This window comes from Thermobia domestica, chromosome 7, assembly GCF_964235325.1.
Source record: "Thermobia domestica chromosome 7, izTheDome1.hap1.1, whole genome shotgun sequence".
NCBI lineage: Eukaryota > Metazoa > Arthropoda > Insecta > Zygentoma > Lepismatidae > Thermobia > Thermobia domestica.
Window position 1 is genome coordinate 53,547,331 of NC_137460.1, and position 19,665 is coordinate 53,566,995.

Genomic DNA, 19,665 nt, shown 5'->3' on the forward strand with positions numbered 1-19,665 from the left:
CAGAATTGAAAAGCAAAAAGCATGGCGAGAAGTTTATGCAAGCCTTGCCCAGGATTTTGAGATAATGGACAAAAAGAAACGAGAAACGACAGGTATGTATGCAACAGCGCAAATCTGTCTTCAACATTGAGGGGACGGGTAAGATCGATCCCATATATATATATATATATATATATATATATATATATATATATATATATATATATATATATATATATATCGATGTTCAAAATATTTCTGTAGTCGAGAAACAATGCTGTGGTGGATAAGGGGAGCAGAATTGTCTTCAACATTGGGAGGCGGGCAGATTTGAGGCTTATTCTGAGTGGACATTAATTTCATCTCACTTTCCTTTCTGGCCACATTTCAAATCGGATTATTGGGGGGGGAGAATCCCCCAGTTCCAAGATTGGAGGGGACATGTCCCCTTCATTCCCCCGGGTTTTGCGCCAGTGGATGTATGAAGCAATGTAAAGAAGAATTACTAATTCGAATCTTATCATTTAATCTACTATGACATTAGTGTTAATTGCATGGAAAACAAAATAATATACATACATACAATATGTAACAGTGTTTCAACAAAAATTAAAACTAATATAGTTTGCAATGTACCGCAGCATCAATTCTCATCGAAACGAAAATAATATGTTTACGACATCTATTTAAAACGGCACTGTTAAATCTAAACATGTTTAGGCATAAGCCTATTTTTCTAACTTTTGTACCGTCCTCCACACCTCTTCAGAACAGTTTTTGTAGTCCTTATTTTAAAAAATAATTTTCCCGATTATTATTATTTATTTGTTTTCATATATGGAGAAGATTTTTAGAAACACAGTGCAGACTATATTGTGTGTGTCGTTTACTTCGCTCATCACCGGCAACGATATTGTCGGGGCTTCCACCGATTTTGTCGGTATCGTGTGCAAGCACGCTTAAAGTGATCTTATTTCATACGATATGTCGACAAGTTTGACTCATAGCATAGCATAGTATATAATAATTATAATTAGTTAATGTATTTTGTGTGGCCTTGCGAACCGCTAATTTTGTGAAGACTGGTACAAATGAGGGCCTCTAGCCACTTTCCGAATTAGCCGTTGGTAAAATTAGTTACGAAGGGTAACATAACGGAATAAAAATATAACTGCTATGCTAATTATTGCAATCTAATTAGCAGATTCTGTGATGGTTTGGCACTAAAAAGATCGTCCTTAGTACTAGCATTGCTTATGAATTTTTCATAGTAGAGTTGTCAAGAAAAACGGAACGATTTCCGTAAAAGTCAAGGGAATTTTTGGAAACAGAGGGAATTTAATAATTTCATGCTGCATTGCGAGATAATGGTTTTGTTTACAGCGGACCTTCACCTGTTTCTAGTGCATGGTTGAAATACAGGACGTGAATACAGATGTTGGTGACTGTTGAGAAAATTGAATCACAGAGTTTTTGAGAAATTAGTACATTAAAACCTCAATTACTTATTGACTGTGAACAGAAGCTAAGAACAATGTCGGCTTGTGTGCATATGCGTTTAGCTTCGAGAAGGATACCTAATATTGTTACTGGACCAGAAGAAACTGTGCGGTTTTATACACCAGGAGAAATAATAACTTCGAATCCTGGATATATGAGGTTTGTATTAAATTAGGCATTACTGCTGTATCGCCGGAACAATTTGAAAATCGAAAAGAAGTACCTAAATGTACTGCCTTCGGTTATATTTAGTAGGGCTACATTAAGTTACGTTAGATTACGTTATTAGGCTTGAAGTTTTACTATACGGATCCATAGTATAAGTAGTAGTAGTAGTAGTAGTAGGAACGGGTTAGAAGCCCTGCAGGGATTCGTTGGGTTCTATTCTAGACATGAAATGGGCAAATTAAAGACTTACCCAAAATTTTCTGTGCATTTTACAGTCTATGGATCCATATAGTAAAACAAGTGTACCTCTCCGCGAAATAGTCTATCCGCCTCCACATACAGTGCCGCTTACAACATCAAAAACAATCAGCAAGTACAACTAGTTTGTTAACTTTTACTATTCCCCTTACCTGCCTTGTACTCATTCTTTCTCACAAACTTAAATAAATTCTCCAATTAACCCAGTAAATATCCTAAAATTGGTCCGGCGATACAGCAGTAAATCCATAAATTACATAAGAGGTTTTAAACATCTTTGTGAAAGTGTAAAGTATGCGTATTTTTACGATGCTGGTCATGTTTAGGTAGGCCTATACCACATTTTGCAAAATTTACAAGTAAAATTCAGTAATCGGCAAATGTTTAGCAGACGGGGTTCAGAAGTACATAAAAAATACAAAATTTACGGGAGGAATGAAAGATGCAGGTGCTTAGACCTAACCTAACCTAAACTAAACTAAACTGACTTAAGCTACCTGAACTAACCTAATATTAATAGAAATAAGCGAAATTCTATCATTCTTTCCAAAATTATGCCGGACACCTACGCTAATATAATCTAACATAAAGTAACCTAAGCCAACCTAACCTAAACTAGCCTGAACTAACCTAAAGTAACCTAATGTGAACAGAAACTACCGAAATTTTTTAGGGAAACTAGTTGGACCCCTACTGCTAAACATTGTCCCAGTAATCTGTATGGAAAGACATGTTTTTTAAGGAACAAACGTGCAGTTTTACTATACGGATCCATAGTGTAAGTAGTAATAGGTGTAGGCGCAGGGGTAGGAACGGGTTAGAAGCCCCGCAGGGGTTCGGTGGGTTCTGTTCTCGACATAAAATGGTCAAATTAAAGACTTCCCAAATTTTACCGTACATTTTAGTCTGTGGATCCGTATAGTAAAACTGCACCGGAACAAGTTTCAGCTACTGTTTAGCGATTGGGGACTAGCTTTTTCACGTACTTATATATGTATTCTATTCCGATTTGATTGTTTTATGGTTTCATACATTAAATTAGGTTACTATGTTCAATTCTCGGTCGAACCACAACCCTTCTTTCAAGTGTAAACCAACTAGCGGTTCGGATGTCACTTTAAGCGAAAGTATTCTCCTTAATAACCTACACAAGGATGTTAAGCCTAAACATACGAAACGAAACCAAGTTGTATATTTCTGCATGCCTGAATGCCTGGTTGTTTTATAAGGGAACCAAGGTTGCTTAAATATATTGATGGGAAGGGGCGAAATTTATCGACTGCCTACGTAGCTTCCAATATTAGCGTGGATTGGACTTTAAGTTTTAATGTAATTGAATGATATCTACATACTAAATTTGTAATTTAATACGTCAGTTTCAGCGTACTGATTATGATACGATGACCATAAAATTTTACATGCCAAGCAATAACGGGATTTTTCCGTTATTTCTTTACATTTAAAGTAATAACAGGATTTTCCCAATGGCTAAGGCGGGAGTTTCCCGATTTATGTATAATTCTGTATAATGATTTCATTTGTGCAACTGTTTATCTTTTTTCTTTCAGAAATGGCTCTTGACAATTATATTAACAAGTATGAAAGGTCAGTACAACATATTTTTATCAGGAATCCTTCGTAAATGAGTCTGCCGACTCATCGCATTTGTGGCCAATTAGTCCTGGTCTAATTAGAACAATTTGTATTGGACGTAAGCCGAGAAGCGGTTTGGTTTCCACTTTAAGCTTATGTGACCCCTTCCAGCATAACCCCGTTGTTGCATAATAACACCAAAGGCGAAGCAATATTTCTGTCTATATATAATCTAAATGAAGAGCAAATTATTTTAAAAACAAAAAAAAAAAAAAAAAAAAAAAAAGGTTTAAACCAAAAACCCGGGTTTAAATCAAAGAAACTTTTTTTTTTTCAATAAAAACCATGATTTTTGCCAACGCTGTACGTAAATTAGTTCTAACTTGAAGGTGTCAGCTGTATATTGCCCACTCCAATTGGTATTCTTACGCATACTTGAACAATTGGGTTCTATTATAATTTGTGATAATCACGGTTCTATTCGTTCATTTCATGGTTATTTATGGAATCTGGTTGTTTCTGCAAGGAACCGAAAATGTTTTTGCCGTTCTAGAGCAGTGATAAGCAAAAAGCAATACAGTGGACGGTACGTACTTTTAGGTGTACGTGTGCGTTTTTGAGTTTCTCGCTTTCTCCCCACTTTCTTCATTCCACTATTTCATTTCATTCTCATCATGACTATTTCTTTTAGTCAACACGGCATAAATATGCGACGTAAAACTGAAAGGTTTCATTTTCATTTCATATGAAAAAAACGTTCAGTTTGTAAATAACAAGGATTAAAATTTAGGAACAAATGAACAATATACAAGATTTGAGTTGGTAGTCTAACGAATAACGTTTCCTTTTAAAAGTGCGTATTCTTAAGATGTTTGTGAATTCCCTCCCACTTTTTCTCTTTTATTTGTTTATTTATTAATAATTATGTAATTAATTAATGAACAGAAGTGTCCGGTTTTGCACGGGAAAGAATGTTTATGCACAGTATTTGAAAATGAACTAAGTACAATAAATAATTATAAGCAACACGTCAATTCTCGGGTCAGTTAACATGCACGTTTTTGACTAAACTTGGGTTTAAATGTCATAATGACTGTCACCAATTAGCTTAGCAACCCCGAAAACTGTAGAGTTGACGCTAATCTCGATTATTATGTACATTTTCTTTTACAGTCCTCCTGAACTCGGACTTAAACGACATCGGGGATGTCATTGTTCATCTCAGCGACCCCGTAAACCATGAATTCGACAGTAATATCAATCATTTTGGATTATTTTAACCGCCTTCCCGCAAGGATGTCTTACTCTCACAATATTTTTTTCCGGATTGTGTCATATGTGTATGTCCACTTTATGTATATAAGTTTACATATCAAGTTTCATCTTTTTAACATGAAGAGCTCGTAAGATATTCTATTTTTAGCATAAATTTTAAACCACCCCTCCCCTTAGAATATGCACCAAAAGTTCTAATTAGGCTAGGTCTCTTGGATATAGCTACTTAGAAGTGTACCAAGCTAATGGTGTAGATTTGTATACCGGACAAATATGCATTCAGTTTTACATATGAGATCTATTTTCAAAATATTCCTGAAATCATTAATATTGTAATGTCTTAGCGTAATTTTCCAGAAAGTACAAAATGCTGTTTAGTTAACTAACAATATATTTCGCATGATCTTCATTTTTTGTCTGTAACTTCATTATTCATTTTAAGACATTTTCTTTGATAAGAGGAATGATACCAACAAAAACAATTATTTTTCACAAGTAACATTCACAGATAAAAAAAATTACCTTCTCAATATTTGAAAATTATATAAAGGATGAGGATTGATTAGCATCCATAAATGTCTACAAAAAAGGATAAATTGTGTTCGACACATGGATTATCACTTTACAGTTCGAAATAGAGAAGGAAAGATCCTTCAATTGTAAACATAATATCAAAATAAAACCCTCTTTTCCCAACACATTTGGCTTGAAAGTTGACAATCCTGAGCCTTTTCTGTGTAGCGGACACTTCTTAAGAATTCCCATGCGAGGGGTCGTTGGTTCGATTCCAGGCTAAATGAGTTTGTGGTGGACAACATCGTTTCTATGTGTTTTCTAGAGGATCTCTCGTTTATTTCCGACAATCTTATAATCTTCACTCCCATTAACCATCCATGTTTAGCGTAGAGGGCATAACGATGGGCCATACATAAAACTACAAGTCACATTTTACTTTAACTTCTTAAAAGTACATTGCCTATAGATATGAATCCCAGACTTCTCGGTTTAGCCGGAACACTCTCGAGTTTACATATGTCGCCCCAAATGTTGTTCAAAATGCTCATTCTCCAGTGCTCTTATTTTTTTTTTCTTTTCCAAAGGTTAATATAAGTTAATATCATTCGTGCGATATTAAAAAAAAAATAAATAAATAACGCTTTTATTGGTCATCGATAATCAACTACACATGAGAATAATGTATTCTCTGTCCTCACTTTTGGTAAGTATTGATTTAGTATGTAGTTAATTTTGATATTTTAGCAAAAAGAAGTGCGTAACTGTGAATATACTGTAAATTTTCATAATGTGTACTGGTTCTTTAGCCTGAAAATGCTGGATCTCTATTCGTGAGTGACAGTTGTACAGAAGTTGCACTGAGATTAGCCATGAATGTATGTTCTATCCTTTTCCATTCATATTATAGTAACCTACGAAATTTTTAAAAGAGAAACAAAAAGTTATTGTCTTTAAGAGAAACTCAATTTGTTATTCTAAATATAATATGGTGGTCCCGCGTGGTGTAGTCGCTAACACTCTCGGCTTTCGTGGTGGTGGACAAACACCGTGTGCGTGGGTTTTCTCGGGGTTCTCCCACTTTCTCCATTCCACCATTTCATTCATTTCTCATCTTCACCGTCTCCTTTAGCCTAACCGGCATAACCGTGTGACGTAAAACTCAAAGATTTCATTTCATTTTTTTCTCGGCTTTCGTACGAGCTGTCCCGGGTTCGATTCCCGTGGGAACACTCGGTCGAAAAAGTGTAACAGCTTTTCCAGGCCAGCCAACTTGAGTGAAGTTTTTTTCCTGGGTTTCCCTCATTCACACCAGGCAAATGCCGGGATGTTACCTAAGATAATAGCCCCAGGCCGCTTCCTTCCTTCCCGTTCATTGAATACTGTGCTCGCCGAGGGACGTCATCCCTCATATATATGTGACGGGCTAAATAGCCATAGATGTCGACAGCCTAGAAATCTAATTCCTAATCCTAATCTAAATATAATATATACGTAAAATGGATTGTGAATTAAATTTGTTGAAATCGTATCGTACTTGCTGGAACATGATTGCGTACTTACATGTAGCTTATGTAAATTTATTTCAGAGGTCATGGAACGTACATGGAAGGAGAGGATTTGAAAGCTTCCGTGGCTGGAGTTGTGGAGCAAGTGAATAAGCTTATTTCAGTTCGCCCTCTGAAGAACCGCTACAACGGCGAGATAGGCGATGTTGTTGTAGGAAGGATAACTGAAGTGCAACAAAAGCGATGGAAAGTAGATACCAATTCCAGATTGGACTCTGCTCTGTTGCTATCCTCAGTCAACTTACCGGGAGGAGAGTTGGTGAGGAAAGACTGCTTCTTAAATATTTCTATAATTAGAAAATCATGTTATCATTTCAAGTTGACTTATATTTTACCTGTAAACAACAGGCACTCACTTTGTATCCAAAGAAGATTAATTCTTCTTTATATATTTTCGTCCCTCTCCGGAGTCTTCTTAAGAAACGATACCTCTAGTTGTTCTTCACCATTACATATTCATTCTAAAAGAGGATTTTCCTGAAATGTTTTAAGAACACAGGATTCTGTTCAAAATTGAATTGGTCTGTGGAACCACGGACGGCTTTTCGTTTGCAGAACAGTTAGCGTTAACTGATTTAACCAAGAAAAATTTAATACGTAAAGTTCAACTTGAAAATTTTTAAAATTCACTTACAATTACTAATATTAATAAAAAGAATACACAGGAAAAGGAGTTCTTTTAGTGTTCAGTTCTGCAAGTTGAGTGTGGAAAGGTGTAAAAATGTTTTTATTTGTAAACAGAACTCACGACGCGTTGCTGGGATAAAGAACATATTTTTTCAACTATGTGTAAATAGTTTTGTAAATTCTATTAGCAAAATTTATAAATTAAAACTTCAATATTCGAGATCAGATTGCTTTAAGTGAGAAAGCGCAAGGATCTACATGTGACGCTATAAATTTTAAGAGTTTTCGCACGATCCCATGTTCTTCAGATATTTCACGAAAATGCACTTGGAGGATGAATATGTCAAGAGAGAAGAGCAAGAGGTAATGTTACTTAAAATCAGAACAGCTGGATAGCAGAGGTGCCAAGTTGGAGGGCTGAAATTATGTAAAGAAGAATTAACCAGTTTTGGGTACAAGGTGGCTACCTGTTTTTTAATAATATATATATATTGATGCCATATCATTCATTAGGACTTAGAGCCGTTTTATTTATTGAAAATGAAAAGTATTGAAAGAAAACTTAAAATACTTCCATTTTATAGTAATAGTTCTTCACGAGAAAATTTTAAGAATGATTCGGTTACAATTCCTTGATGATCACTGAAAGATTTCGTAATTAAACCTCAATCAGCACCGTGAATTGTCTAAACTTAGCCAGAATATAAATCTAGGCCTATCTTTCTCCTCTTTGTGTCAAGAAGGCCCCAATTTGGTGCCTACGCATTCTGCTGGTCAAAACTACATACAAAGTATCTCCTAGTTGGAAAAAATACCCCGACTCTCTTACGGATTGAGCTTTTTAAACTTCTTTCCTTGCAAAATTTAAGAATTAAGTATATCAACTTAAGTTAATTTCATTCGATCAAAAGATTTTAAAGATAAAATGATCAATCAATCAATGGTATTTCGCTGTTTTATTTATGAAATATAAATTCAACTGGATTCGCGTATCGGTACAGTTCATAGTCAACATTAGTTTTCGGTAGCTCTTAGCTGAATGATTAGAATGCCAGTTCGCGCTGTTGTTTTTCAGGCTTACAAATTATTGTAAAGTTTGGCAAAAGCAGAACACTGATTGAAATTCAAAAATTTGATTATATGTAACTCTGTGATTTTTTTTTTTTTTTTTAAAGAAATACGACTTTTTATGTGTAAAATCACATATAACCTATAATTTTATTTTGTTTCAGAGACGAAAAACTGTGGAAGACGAACAAATGATGAGGAAATATCTACAAGAAGGGGATCTAATTAGTGCAGAAGTACAAAATGTTTATTCAGACGGAGCACTGTCTCTTCATACACGAAGTCTTAAGTATGGCAAAGTAAATATTTTGTCCATATTTATTATTATAACATGTATACTAAACCCCTTTCGAAAATAGTATGCGTGAGTAATTTTTGAATTGTGATATGCATGTATTGTCATACTAATTATGCTTACCCCATGTGTAACTTAATTAATGTTTTGCGCATATTGAGTTGAAGTCGCGTTAAATTAACCATTCATCGTGAGTTCAGTGAACTTTTTAGTTAATATTTTATTGAATACGAAGATAAATCGTTGCACCGTATTTTATATGCATCAAATCCTCTATTATGGACACTGTTGAGCGCAGATAACAATTATCTGCAACACATTAGACACATTTTTCATACTTAAAAGGAACTTTACCACATCAATATACTGAAAATATCGAGAATAATAACAGTGTAGTTAAATATCACTTAAAAACCAGTAAATAAAAACACGATATACTGTGATTGCTTTCCGAAGATGCCCTTAGATCTTTCCTAGAAATTCGCTTTCCCATCGCTATATGCCGTGACCAACATCATATTTGCAGGCTGCAGTTTCAGCATTACAAACAAATTTGTTTTTCAGGAAGGTGGTACGGCTAATACACTCACATTTACGTATGTTTTTCACTGATTGCGTTACAGACAGTTACCGTTTCCATTGTAAATGGATGTTTATTTATTTATGTTCGATATAGAACTTCACCAATGTAGGATGCCTTGGAAATGATCTGTTTGAAGAGATCTGTTTAATGAGTCTACAAAAATTAAAGAGTATCGAGAGTGTGGAGTACCTGAGGTCAAGTTTAGTATTCAGGAAATAAATAGATTCCCATTGTTAGTTTAAATAGATTTATAAGGATATATCGGTATCGGTGATATCGACCACTTTTGGAAGTATCAGTATCGGCAAATGGACACCGACATTTACCGATGCATATTCAGAACTATTTCAATTTGTATAATATTAACAGTGATACTTATATTTCATCGATTTCTTTTAGACTTAAAGTTGATCTAAATTATTATCAAATGTACAATCGATTTCTTTATGCATGTGTACGCCTTTGATTTGCACTACTCGTACTCAGCTGATATTTTTAGTCCCTCGATGCCAAAATAGTAGTGAAGAAAAGCCAAAGGTCCTCAGTCAAAATATGGGCGCCTGAAGAAAATTTTCTATGAAGGGCCCATTTAATAATTGCTATATTACGTCTGGTATCTAATATATGTGGTTTGCTATATTACATTTTCGTGAGCCAGGGGTGGGGTACCCTGCTCTCCCCCTTCGGGCGCCCATGGTCAGGATAGCAAACCCGTTATTTGAATCCCAAACGAGACAGAGGTTTCGATTCAGAAGAAATGATATGGAAGAAACCCACAAGACGCTCGCTTTGTCATTATTTTCTCCTACTTACTGGCTAAAAACAACTAGTTCTAAAGTTAATAAATAGTTTTATTGTTTTTGACTTCGCTTAAATAACCCTCTTGTTTTTTTTTATGGTATACACAGGAACAATTGGTTCAGCACGCATAATTTTATAAACAATAAAAATTTGTAACGGTAGTATCCGTTTGCATTATATGTATGTAATAGAAGCCAGTAAATACAATGTAACTATAAAGTACATTATCACTGTAAATATCAATCACTGAGTCATAGAATTAAGTTTACACTATATAAGTATTTGCTGCTTTTTAGTTCATTTTATTTGAGCTGGATTAAGTTTAGAGGAAATATATTTTTTGTGTAGAACCTAATATGAAATTCTGCTTTTTGTCTTTGTATAAGTCAAATTTTGGCCTTACATTTAATAGACCCTATTACAATGTTGATCATTTCATTATTCTGAAAATTCTTGATAATATATAAAAAATGTATCCAAATGTATCAATATCGGCCTCTTCAATATCGGTATCGGGGATCGGTAAAGAAAAAAGTAGCATCGGTACATCCCTAAGATTTACGTTTGTCTACCAGCACCATTCGACATTTCACATTGTTATGTCAATTGAAAAGTTTTGTTGGTTTCTTGGGTAGCAAGTAACTCTTAGCAGTTTTCCTAAATATTAATTGTAATGTTTATTGATTTATATAAGATAAATTGCTACTATCATTATAAATTAGGGCACAAAATTTCAGATCTGAATCCAGTATCCAGATCAGAGGACTTTGATCGCCATTTTCTCTTCGCAATTCGAAGGCAAACGAAGTAAAGGCCAAATGCATATCGTCAAATTAAAATATTTGATCGCTAATGGTGACATCGCGACCGGAAATGTCGCTCTCTGATGTAATATTATTTATTTACTTAGTTTTATCCCATGGGTTGGATCCTAATCTAAAATTATTTGATTACTATGAAACGCACCAGTAGATTTCCGTGCTTTTATATCATTTCCAAAGACGTTTGACTTTGCAGATGTGTTTCATAATATCTTAGAAATGCATCTTCTGTGTGCCGAATCAAAAAGGTAAGGGTAGGTTGGGATTGTCTCTAGAGGCAAGAAACAATTAAGTCCACAGCCTGTCCGAACTGTACTCCGGAAATGATTTTAAAAAGACTTTTCGCTGATTCGAACCTATCAACAGATTGAACCATTGCAATGAAATTGATAAGCTTAGTGGAAACGGTGAGCAAATGTATTAACCAAGGTTTAAATGTAAAGAAGCAGCGTAAAAGTCGAGTTCATTATTTATTGACACACTACATTACTGAACATACTACGAACAGTCGCAAGCTAGAACGTTACCTTGCCGGTGAAAGGTGAAGTTTTTCGTCACTTTGGGTGAAGCATATGTTTATGAGTGACTGCAACAAGGTCGGGACTATATATTACCATCTACAGGAAGAAAAACATTTCGAATCATGGCATCGGGAAACGGTGGAAAGTTTTTCCAATGATATCATAATCATTGCAGGATTCAGCTACAGTGGTAAGTTAAATATGTACTATGTAGCTAAAAATGCCAAAGTTAACTAACGTATTATCAAACTTCTGTCTTGACCCCGCTGTTTGGCACAGAAGTTCCAGCTCTCTATCATTCATAGTCTCATAAGTTGTGAGCTCCCTCATGTCTAAGCAGTTAGCACACGCACCTTTGGCGTGGAAGATCCGGGTTCGATTCCCGGCGGGAACTCATATGGTTCGGATTCCACGTCTCATATAGCCTCGCTGCTGAAAGGGACGGCAGACTCAAATTCAATCAATTAATCTCATAACCTGCGTCAGAACATTACGTGATGCCGTTCATCTACTTCCACCCGCCAATTGATGGTGGATATGGAGCGTGCAACGGGAATGCATGCCAACTCGTTCAGCGATATCCCTGTTAAGCTACCTGACGCCTCGCCAATGGATTACTATGTCCTTGATTTGTGAAAAGAGCCCTTGCACCGTGGACGGTCTCTAGAAAGCCTATGCAGAGGTGTGGACTAATCTCAACATGACTGTACTTCACACCAGCGTACTTCAATGGAAACTAAGGTGCAGAACAATAGCCTGAACTCACAGTCATCATTTACGAGGCTACTCAGGAAAGTAAAGATACAAACGAAAAATAAGATATACAAGAAATGTATTGGACACAAAGAAAGCTACACTGGTAGAGAGGTTATTTCTCCACATAAATGCCACCATTGCCCAAAGTTAGTTCAAATTTGGAGCATGCTTTTGTGTCCCAGAATCGTAAAATTCTGATACCCGTATCTGGAACCACGTTGTGACGTTTTCCCTGACCGCATCGCCGCCGTCAGTGTTTTTCACTAAGTAAGATGTTTCTTTAGGTATAGGAACAAATGGTAATCGCTGGGTACGAGGTCGGCTGTATGAGTATTCGACATCCCATTGAAAATTTGCAAACAATTTCTTGAAGGTTTTGCTGAATGGGGCTGGACATTGTCATGAATAAAGGGGGATTCCACGTTACAAGTCACAACGTGCCGCTCCGTTTATTTTGAATTGCACGGGGAAGATATTTCAAAGTATAGCAGTATGTCTGTCATGTAGCCACTATTGTAGACATGAATTTCGGGATGCCGTGGCGATTCCAGAAAACTGTTGCCGTCAGTTTGCGTGTTGAAAATGAAACTTTAAACTTTTTACCTTTTTGAGAATGGGTATGGCGCCACTGCAGTGACTGCTGCTTGAATTCAGGTGTGTAATGTAATACTCACATTTGAGGTCACCTCTCACAATGGAGTCCAGAAATGTATCTCCCTCCTCTGCATATCGTATAAGAAAAACCAGTGCGTATTCCATTCGTTTGGTTTTGTGTTCGTTATCAACTGTTTCGGGACCCAGCGTGCACACAACTTTTTGTATCCTAAGCCAATTACAACTTCATGAAGAGTGTATGTTGAAACGTCAGGAAACATCATGTACAATTCTCTAATATGTCATCCACCTGTTCACACGTATCTCTGCTTTAGTGCGATTACGAACGTCGTCAGTTATCACGGGCAACCTCCTACTCCTCTCTTGATCGTAAATATCACACCGACATTCTGCGAAGGCACGGCACTACTTCGCCACATTTTGCCAATTCATTATGTTCCCGTACGTAGACATTATTTCTCGATGGATCTCCGATGGAGGCTTTTCTAGTGTCTACAAAAACCTGGCCACGCTGCGCACTTCACTCCTGGCGGAATTCGGTATTGCCGCTGCCATTCCCAATCTTCGTCGTATGAATCAAGGTTGCCAGCTGTGGTACACACTTTTCCCTTAATTTACAAATGGATTTATATTTTTACTTTTCTGACAATCCTCGTAGAAGATCTCCGATGGTGACGACAAGGTATTTCATAGGTTAAGGCATGCTTACTTTCGTTACCATAGTTCAGAAACAGTCTATGTGCACTGCAAACATACTAAGTACTAAGTTAGACTCAGAAAAGCTGTATTTACGTTTTATCCAAATGTACTTTTAGAATCAACTTTTGTATCCTGCCATTCTTCAAAATAGCTGAGTTTACTTCTTGAAATTATCGGAACAAAATCTCATTGTCGCGATATTGTATTTTCTTTCTTTAAAAAGGAGGCTATGAGATTAAACTTTTTCCCCATATTTGTTTTATTGTAGTTATCCCAGGGAGTAATGGTAAAAGTGTTTCCATCTCTAGTGAAGAGGAGAAAGAATCATTTCCACAATTTGCCGTGTGGCGCTAGCGTTATTCTGGGAAATAATGGCTTTATTTGGATTTCACCTACGATTAATGAAGATACAGAAGGAGGAGGAGGATTTGTACAAAACCTAGAGGAGGTAAGATTCATTGTTATTATTATTATTATTTATTGTATCAAAACAAGAGCGAAAAATATGTCTTAGTAACTTCGGAAGCAAAATAGAACATTGTCATTACCTTAGATAATAGGAATATTTACTAGTTGTACATACTTAAATGCTAATATCTAACAAGGAAACTTGAATGAAAATAAGATTATTTTATAAGTTTTATTTTATATGAGTATTGTGGAATGATGAAGGAATGGGGAGGAAAGAATACTTGTCTGATATGAGAAGAAATGAATGTAAAACTTCACGTAGTTTAAGCGCTACTGGAGAAAGAACGTGGCATGTCCGGGACGCAGGAAGAGTGTGTAAGAGTATTTCCAAAAAGTGTCGGAACTGCTTTCATAAAAACATATATAGTAGATATGTATACAATGGATTAAAATTCTTCAGAATAAGATACTGTTGCATAAATATATCTTTGCCAGTGCTTCTACTACTGTTGGTATTCCCCCTGGAAGTCTGCAACCGAAATCGCCTTTAGACTCCGTTTCATCTAAGGGAAGAGAAAGAAATGAGACGGGGCTAAGTCTGGACTGTGATACAGCATGGCCACGCTGTGCTTCGTCAGAAACTCACCACAAATCCAAACAATCAGGCTCAGGCTTCATACATTCCAACAATTCATGATAAATCGACACAGAGTTTTCTACTTTTGTCCGGGCAAAACTATTGGAACCAATTGGAAACACGCTTTCTGCGTGTACAAATCTCCTGATACCTTGATTCCTGACGATCCCATAAAACAGCTGCTCACTCTGGATGCAGTCCACACTGTGCTAAGACTCACATGCACTTGGGTCGCGTCGTATACTGACATACCCCACCAACATCCCTGCTCAAGGAGACCACCTTCCATTCCTTCACCTTTGCCTAAAACCAGTCCCTAATACATTTTGCACAGACCCTGTATAGTACAGGGTACATGACATTAATTATTACTAGAATCATTATCTACTGTATTTTTTGTTTCTAAGTATTCTTATTTCATGACATTCGTGGTTCACTTTGGGATTTTGCATATTATTTTTACATACTTTGATTGTAATATTCGAAATTTTATTTTTACCGAGCTTTCATTATGTCACGGGTTCTACGCTTCTATAATTTCTGCCAAGATATAGATAGGGTGTCATCGTAACAGTATTTATTCCAAAAATAGTGCATGATGTTATTATTATTAGTATTAGTATTAGTATTAGTATTATTACTAGCTGAAATACCCATTCTTTTTGGGGGCTGTATTTCGAAGTCAACGCCTATGGGAGATCACCATTCATCTCAGCGACCGCGAAGACTGTGAATTTGACACTGATGTCGGTCATTTTGGATTATTTTTACATGTTTCGGTACCCCCCCCCCCCCCCCCACACACACAGGTGAACCCCGGCCCGCATACAATGGTAGCTGAATTTGAAAGTCATCGCTAATGGAAGTTTCACCATTGATCTCAGAGACCGTGAAAACTATGGATTTGACACTAATATCGGTCATTTTGGATTATTTTTACATGTCTCGATACCCCCCCCCCCCCTTTGGTGATCCCGGCGCGCAGCCGAATGGGGTGGATTTGGAAGTTAATGCGATCGGAGTTTTACCATTGATCTCAGCGACCGCGAAAACTGTGAATTCGACACTAATATCGGTCATTTTCTACTACTTTTACATGTCCGGTAAAGACCCCCTTGAGACTCCTGGTTCAAAATTTGAAAAAAAAAAAAAAAGTTTCGTCTTGGTCTGGGGCCTGGACCAAGGTACTCGTGACCCAATTTGGTAGCTCTCGGTGCACTCGTCTGGTCACCAGGCCGCACAGACAGACAAACCAACTCTTCATTTTATTTATGCAGTTTGTACTCTTCTTGACATTAACAAAGCTCTAGTTAAGAGCCAAATCAGACCAGTCCATATTTTTAATATTAAATTTCTTTTGATTTTTTTTGCAGGCTGTTCCAAGAGCTGATAGAGAAGTGATAGCAAGATTACGTAATTGTATATTGGCGTTGGCTCATTATAAAATGATGTTATATGATACAAGTGTTTTGTATGCGTTTGAGGTTTCTCAGAAGTATGAGGTAAGTGAAGGTAGTTTCGTGAGCTCTTCTCTCTTTGTCCTTCATTTGTATCCTAAAAAAATAAAATAAATAAATAAATTCCAATTAAAATTAACCAATGGAGAGTTATACAGTAATTCACCACTGCTCGGATTCCTTAGTATGCACTTGCATTTTTGTAGACTCCAGATTTAAGTATTTTTCATCATTCCTGTCTTTTTGCGAAGAGTCCCGTAAAAATGTTGTTCCAGCCTAATTTAAGCGTGAGCGTTATCCAAGTTGATTAAGTAGAGAGTTAAGATAAGAATTCTGAAAAAAAAAAAAAAAATGTGTGTGTGTGTGTAAGGAAATTAATGAAATATATGTTAGGATATTTGAAGTGTAGGTTTAATCTGGGTTGGCAATAATGACTTGCAATTCTGTGCCAGTTAGTATTATTAATAGATGAAGATGAAGGTTGTGTGTTGATTATTGTGGTGTATTTGTGAATTGAACATGAGTTAGAAGTTACGATAAGATTGATTATGGTGTTAAGGGAATAATTAATTGTATTGAATTGGTTTCAATCAGGAATTATGAGTGTCTAAGCCACGAATTTCGGAGCCTTGGTTGCTTATATTCGAATCGCGATTGATCAAAGCTTATGTTAAGGAAGCAGAACATTGTCGATTAAACCTTTTGAACCTGATGTTATGGTAACTCACCTACAGATAATTACGTAATGTTACAGTTCTCCAGTTTCATTATTATACTTTCACTGTGAATTGAAATATTTAAATAAATCGGTATAGTTGAAAGTAAGTAATACAGTATGCAATAAATATTAAGTAAAAGAGTGAAAAATGCTGCAGTTATCCGGGGATCGAATCCAAACCTCCAGCTTTGCGTACAATGCACAACCACCATCCGTTTCCTGATAGTCACACACACCAGTTAGTCTTATGGTAAAAATGATTACTCAGGGCACTCGTATGTACCAACTGTACTTCAAGTACCACCTATGACTAGGATCAGGATTTTTAGGTACGCTCTCCTCGTTTTTAGAGCTAAACCGAGCTTTCGGGAAGTACCCGTTATAATTTTCCAATATGTTTGAGATAACTTGTGGACCATAGTATTAATTTACAAAATCACCAAGCAATTTCAAAATTTCTTTCTAGATGACAGTTAAAGTCGGTAGACGTTGATACTAAGCCCATATATTATCATCGGTAGAAGCTGTCATATTTTGAAATGTTTGATTGGCCGTAGCGCCTGGAGGAGGATATACCATTATTTAGTATTTTCATTTTATTTTGACATGATGAATAGTTTACTGTAGGGCGTGGTCGCCACTTTTAGAACACTGATATATATATATGGGTGTATGAAAATCCCGGGCCATAGATGAACTCTGTTGTGGGGGGCGCGGTGGCTCAGTAGTAGAGCGTTCACCTCCGGTGCTTGGGGTCCCTGGTTCGATCCCAGCTCGCGCCGTGTGGACTTTGTGGTGGACAAACACCGTGCTCGTGGGTTTTCTCGGGGTTCTCCCATTTCCTCCCACTTTCTTCATTCCACCATTTCACTCATTTCTCATTATCACCGTCTCCTTTAGCCTAACCGGCATAATCGTGGGACGTTAAACTTAAAGATTTCATTTTATTTCATTTTACCAACTCTGTTGTGAGTAAAGGTACAAAAAGATGGAAAGAGAGAAAAGTTGTTGGAAATAGGTAGTTTTTAATCTAAAATAGTGGAATTTTTCCAATCGCACTAGTCGTATGGGCTCCATACTGGTAAGTCGCTCTATGTTAAATGAAAAAGTAACGTTTCCATTTCAGCAAGCTGTTCGAATGGAACGTACGGGCACGCAAAAATTGAAAGGATGAACGTGCACATTGTTGTGTGAGGAAACTTAGAACATCTCAAATAGGCTTCTTAACTACAATGTTATATTGTAGGTATGGTGAGGACCCAAGGGAACAGCCCCTAGAACTGGTAACGTTTCTTTTTCATTTATCATAGGGCGCATTACAGGTGATGCGATTAGAAAAGTAGCATCATTTTAGACTGTAGTATTTTCAACGACATATATATATATATATATATATATATATATATATATATATATATATATATATATATATATATAACCGAGTTGAGTTGATTTGATTTTGAGTTTAACGTCCCGTTCAGCAGCGAGGCTATGTGAGACGTGGACCTACTGATTAACGTGGGATCCGAACCACATGAGCTCCCGCCGGGAATCGAACCCGGGCCTCCCACGCCAAAGGCGCGTACGCTAACCGCTTAGCCATGGATGAGCTCATATATATATATATATATATATATATATATATATATATATATATATATATATATATATATATATATAACCGAGATGGCCTATGGCCCCGGACTTTTGATACATTTGGTACATATTTTTATATGTTACGAAACTCATTCACAAAATCGGAAGAAAAGTCATTCACCTCCCAAATGTAACACGAATTGTGTACACAAAACACAATATTATACACACGAGAAGGTATTATTTAGGAATGTAAGGGAGACTCAATCACAGTGAGTAAAGTGACGATATTAATTAGAATTAAAAATGTTGTAACGTTTTTGAGTTTCTTTTCATTAGATAAAAAAATGAGTTTTAACACAGTGACTCGTCGTGATTCTTTAACTGAGAGCATCATATAAAAATGAAAGAAAGAAAAAAAAGTACTCTGCGAATAAGGAAAAAATAAAAGGAGTATCTAGCATGCCATTGCCACTGAAGATGTGATTGCCATTGCCATTTTCGTTTCAACATTTGTTAAAGACATGGAGGTTTATTAGCATTTTCAGTAACTATTTCCCCTTTTATTACAGTGTTCCGTATGTGTCATGTTTTCTTATTTTGTTTTGTCTTCCCGTGCACTATTATTCCTACCTGAAAGAAGCAAATGAGCAAAAATCACTGATTGTAAATGATGATAGGGGAACAGACGTGGTAAGTTCTTTTCATATTAGCTCAAAAGCTTCCTAAGTGCAAAGAGAAACTAAGGTTTAACGTTGTTTACAGTTGTATTTTGCCATTTCATTACCCGATTATTAACTCCTGGATTAAGCAATTTCTGTCTAGTTCCTTAAAATTGAGTATATCAAATTACTTAAGTCTGAAATGTATTTCAGGTGTCTGAACTGCTAATGCCAGAAGCAATGAGTGATGTTGCAACGTTGACCCGTCAGAGATTAGAGATGGAATCTGAACTTTGAACACGAAGAATGTACAGAAACTTTTTTTTTAATGATCTCTTATAAACTAATAAATTTTTTATATCAATATGTCGTAAGAATATATTATTTCCCTGTGTAAATTTACTGGCTATTGTCCATTTCAGCGTAATAGATCCTTGACCTAAGGATTTAATGTTTCCGGACGAAAATTAAGATCATAGAAGATTGTGCCTCGTTCTACTTGTGTAGCAACTTCCTAGTTGGACAGTAAATTATAACATAATAA

General features: G+C 36.2%; 1 protein-coding gene across 1 annotated transcript; it reads left to right on the forward strand.

Annotated features, from left to right (window-relative positions):
* Positions 1 to 1,305: 1,305 nt before the first annotated feature.
* On the forward strand, positions 1,306 to 19,487 carry Rrp4 (exosome complex component Rrp4). Its single transcript, XM_081764671.1, has 6 exons — positions 1,306 to 1,638; positions 6,876 to 7,113; positions 8,714 to 8,848; positions 13,909 to 14,088; positions 16,062 to 16,190; positions 19,335 to 19,487. Exons 1-6 carry the CDS (start codon positions 1,514 to 1,516, stop codon positions 19,416 to 19,418), a joined length of 891 nt encoding a protein of 296 aa, XP_081620797.1. The 5' UTR covers positions 1,306 to 1,513; the 3' UTR covers positions 19,419 to 19,487.
* The last annotated feature ends 178 nt before the right edge of the window (positions 19,488 to 19,665 follow it).

What these genes read in the sequence shown, in the direction of transcription:
- Rrp4 (XM_081764671.1), top strand. Translation starts at nt 1,514, where the DNA reads ATGTCGGCTTGTGTGCATATGCGTTTAGCTTCGAGAAGGATACCTAAT. An exon ending in TCGAATCCTGGATATATGAG is followed by an intron (nt 1,639 to 6,875) that starts GTTTGTATTAAA and finishes AATTTATTTCAG; the next exon opens with AGGTCATGGAACGTACATGG. An exon ending in AGGTTTCTCAGAAGTATGAG is followed by an intron (nt 16,191 to 19,334) that starts GTAAGTGAAGGT and finishes AATGTATTTCAG; the next exon opens with GTGTCTGAACTGCTAATGCC.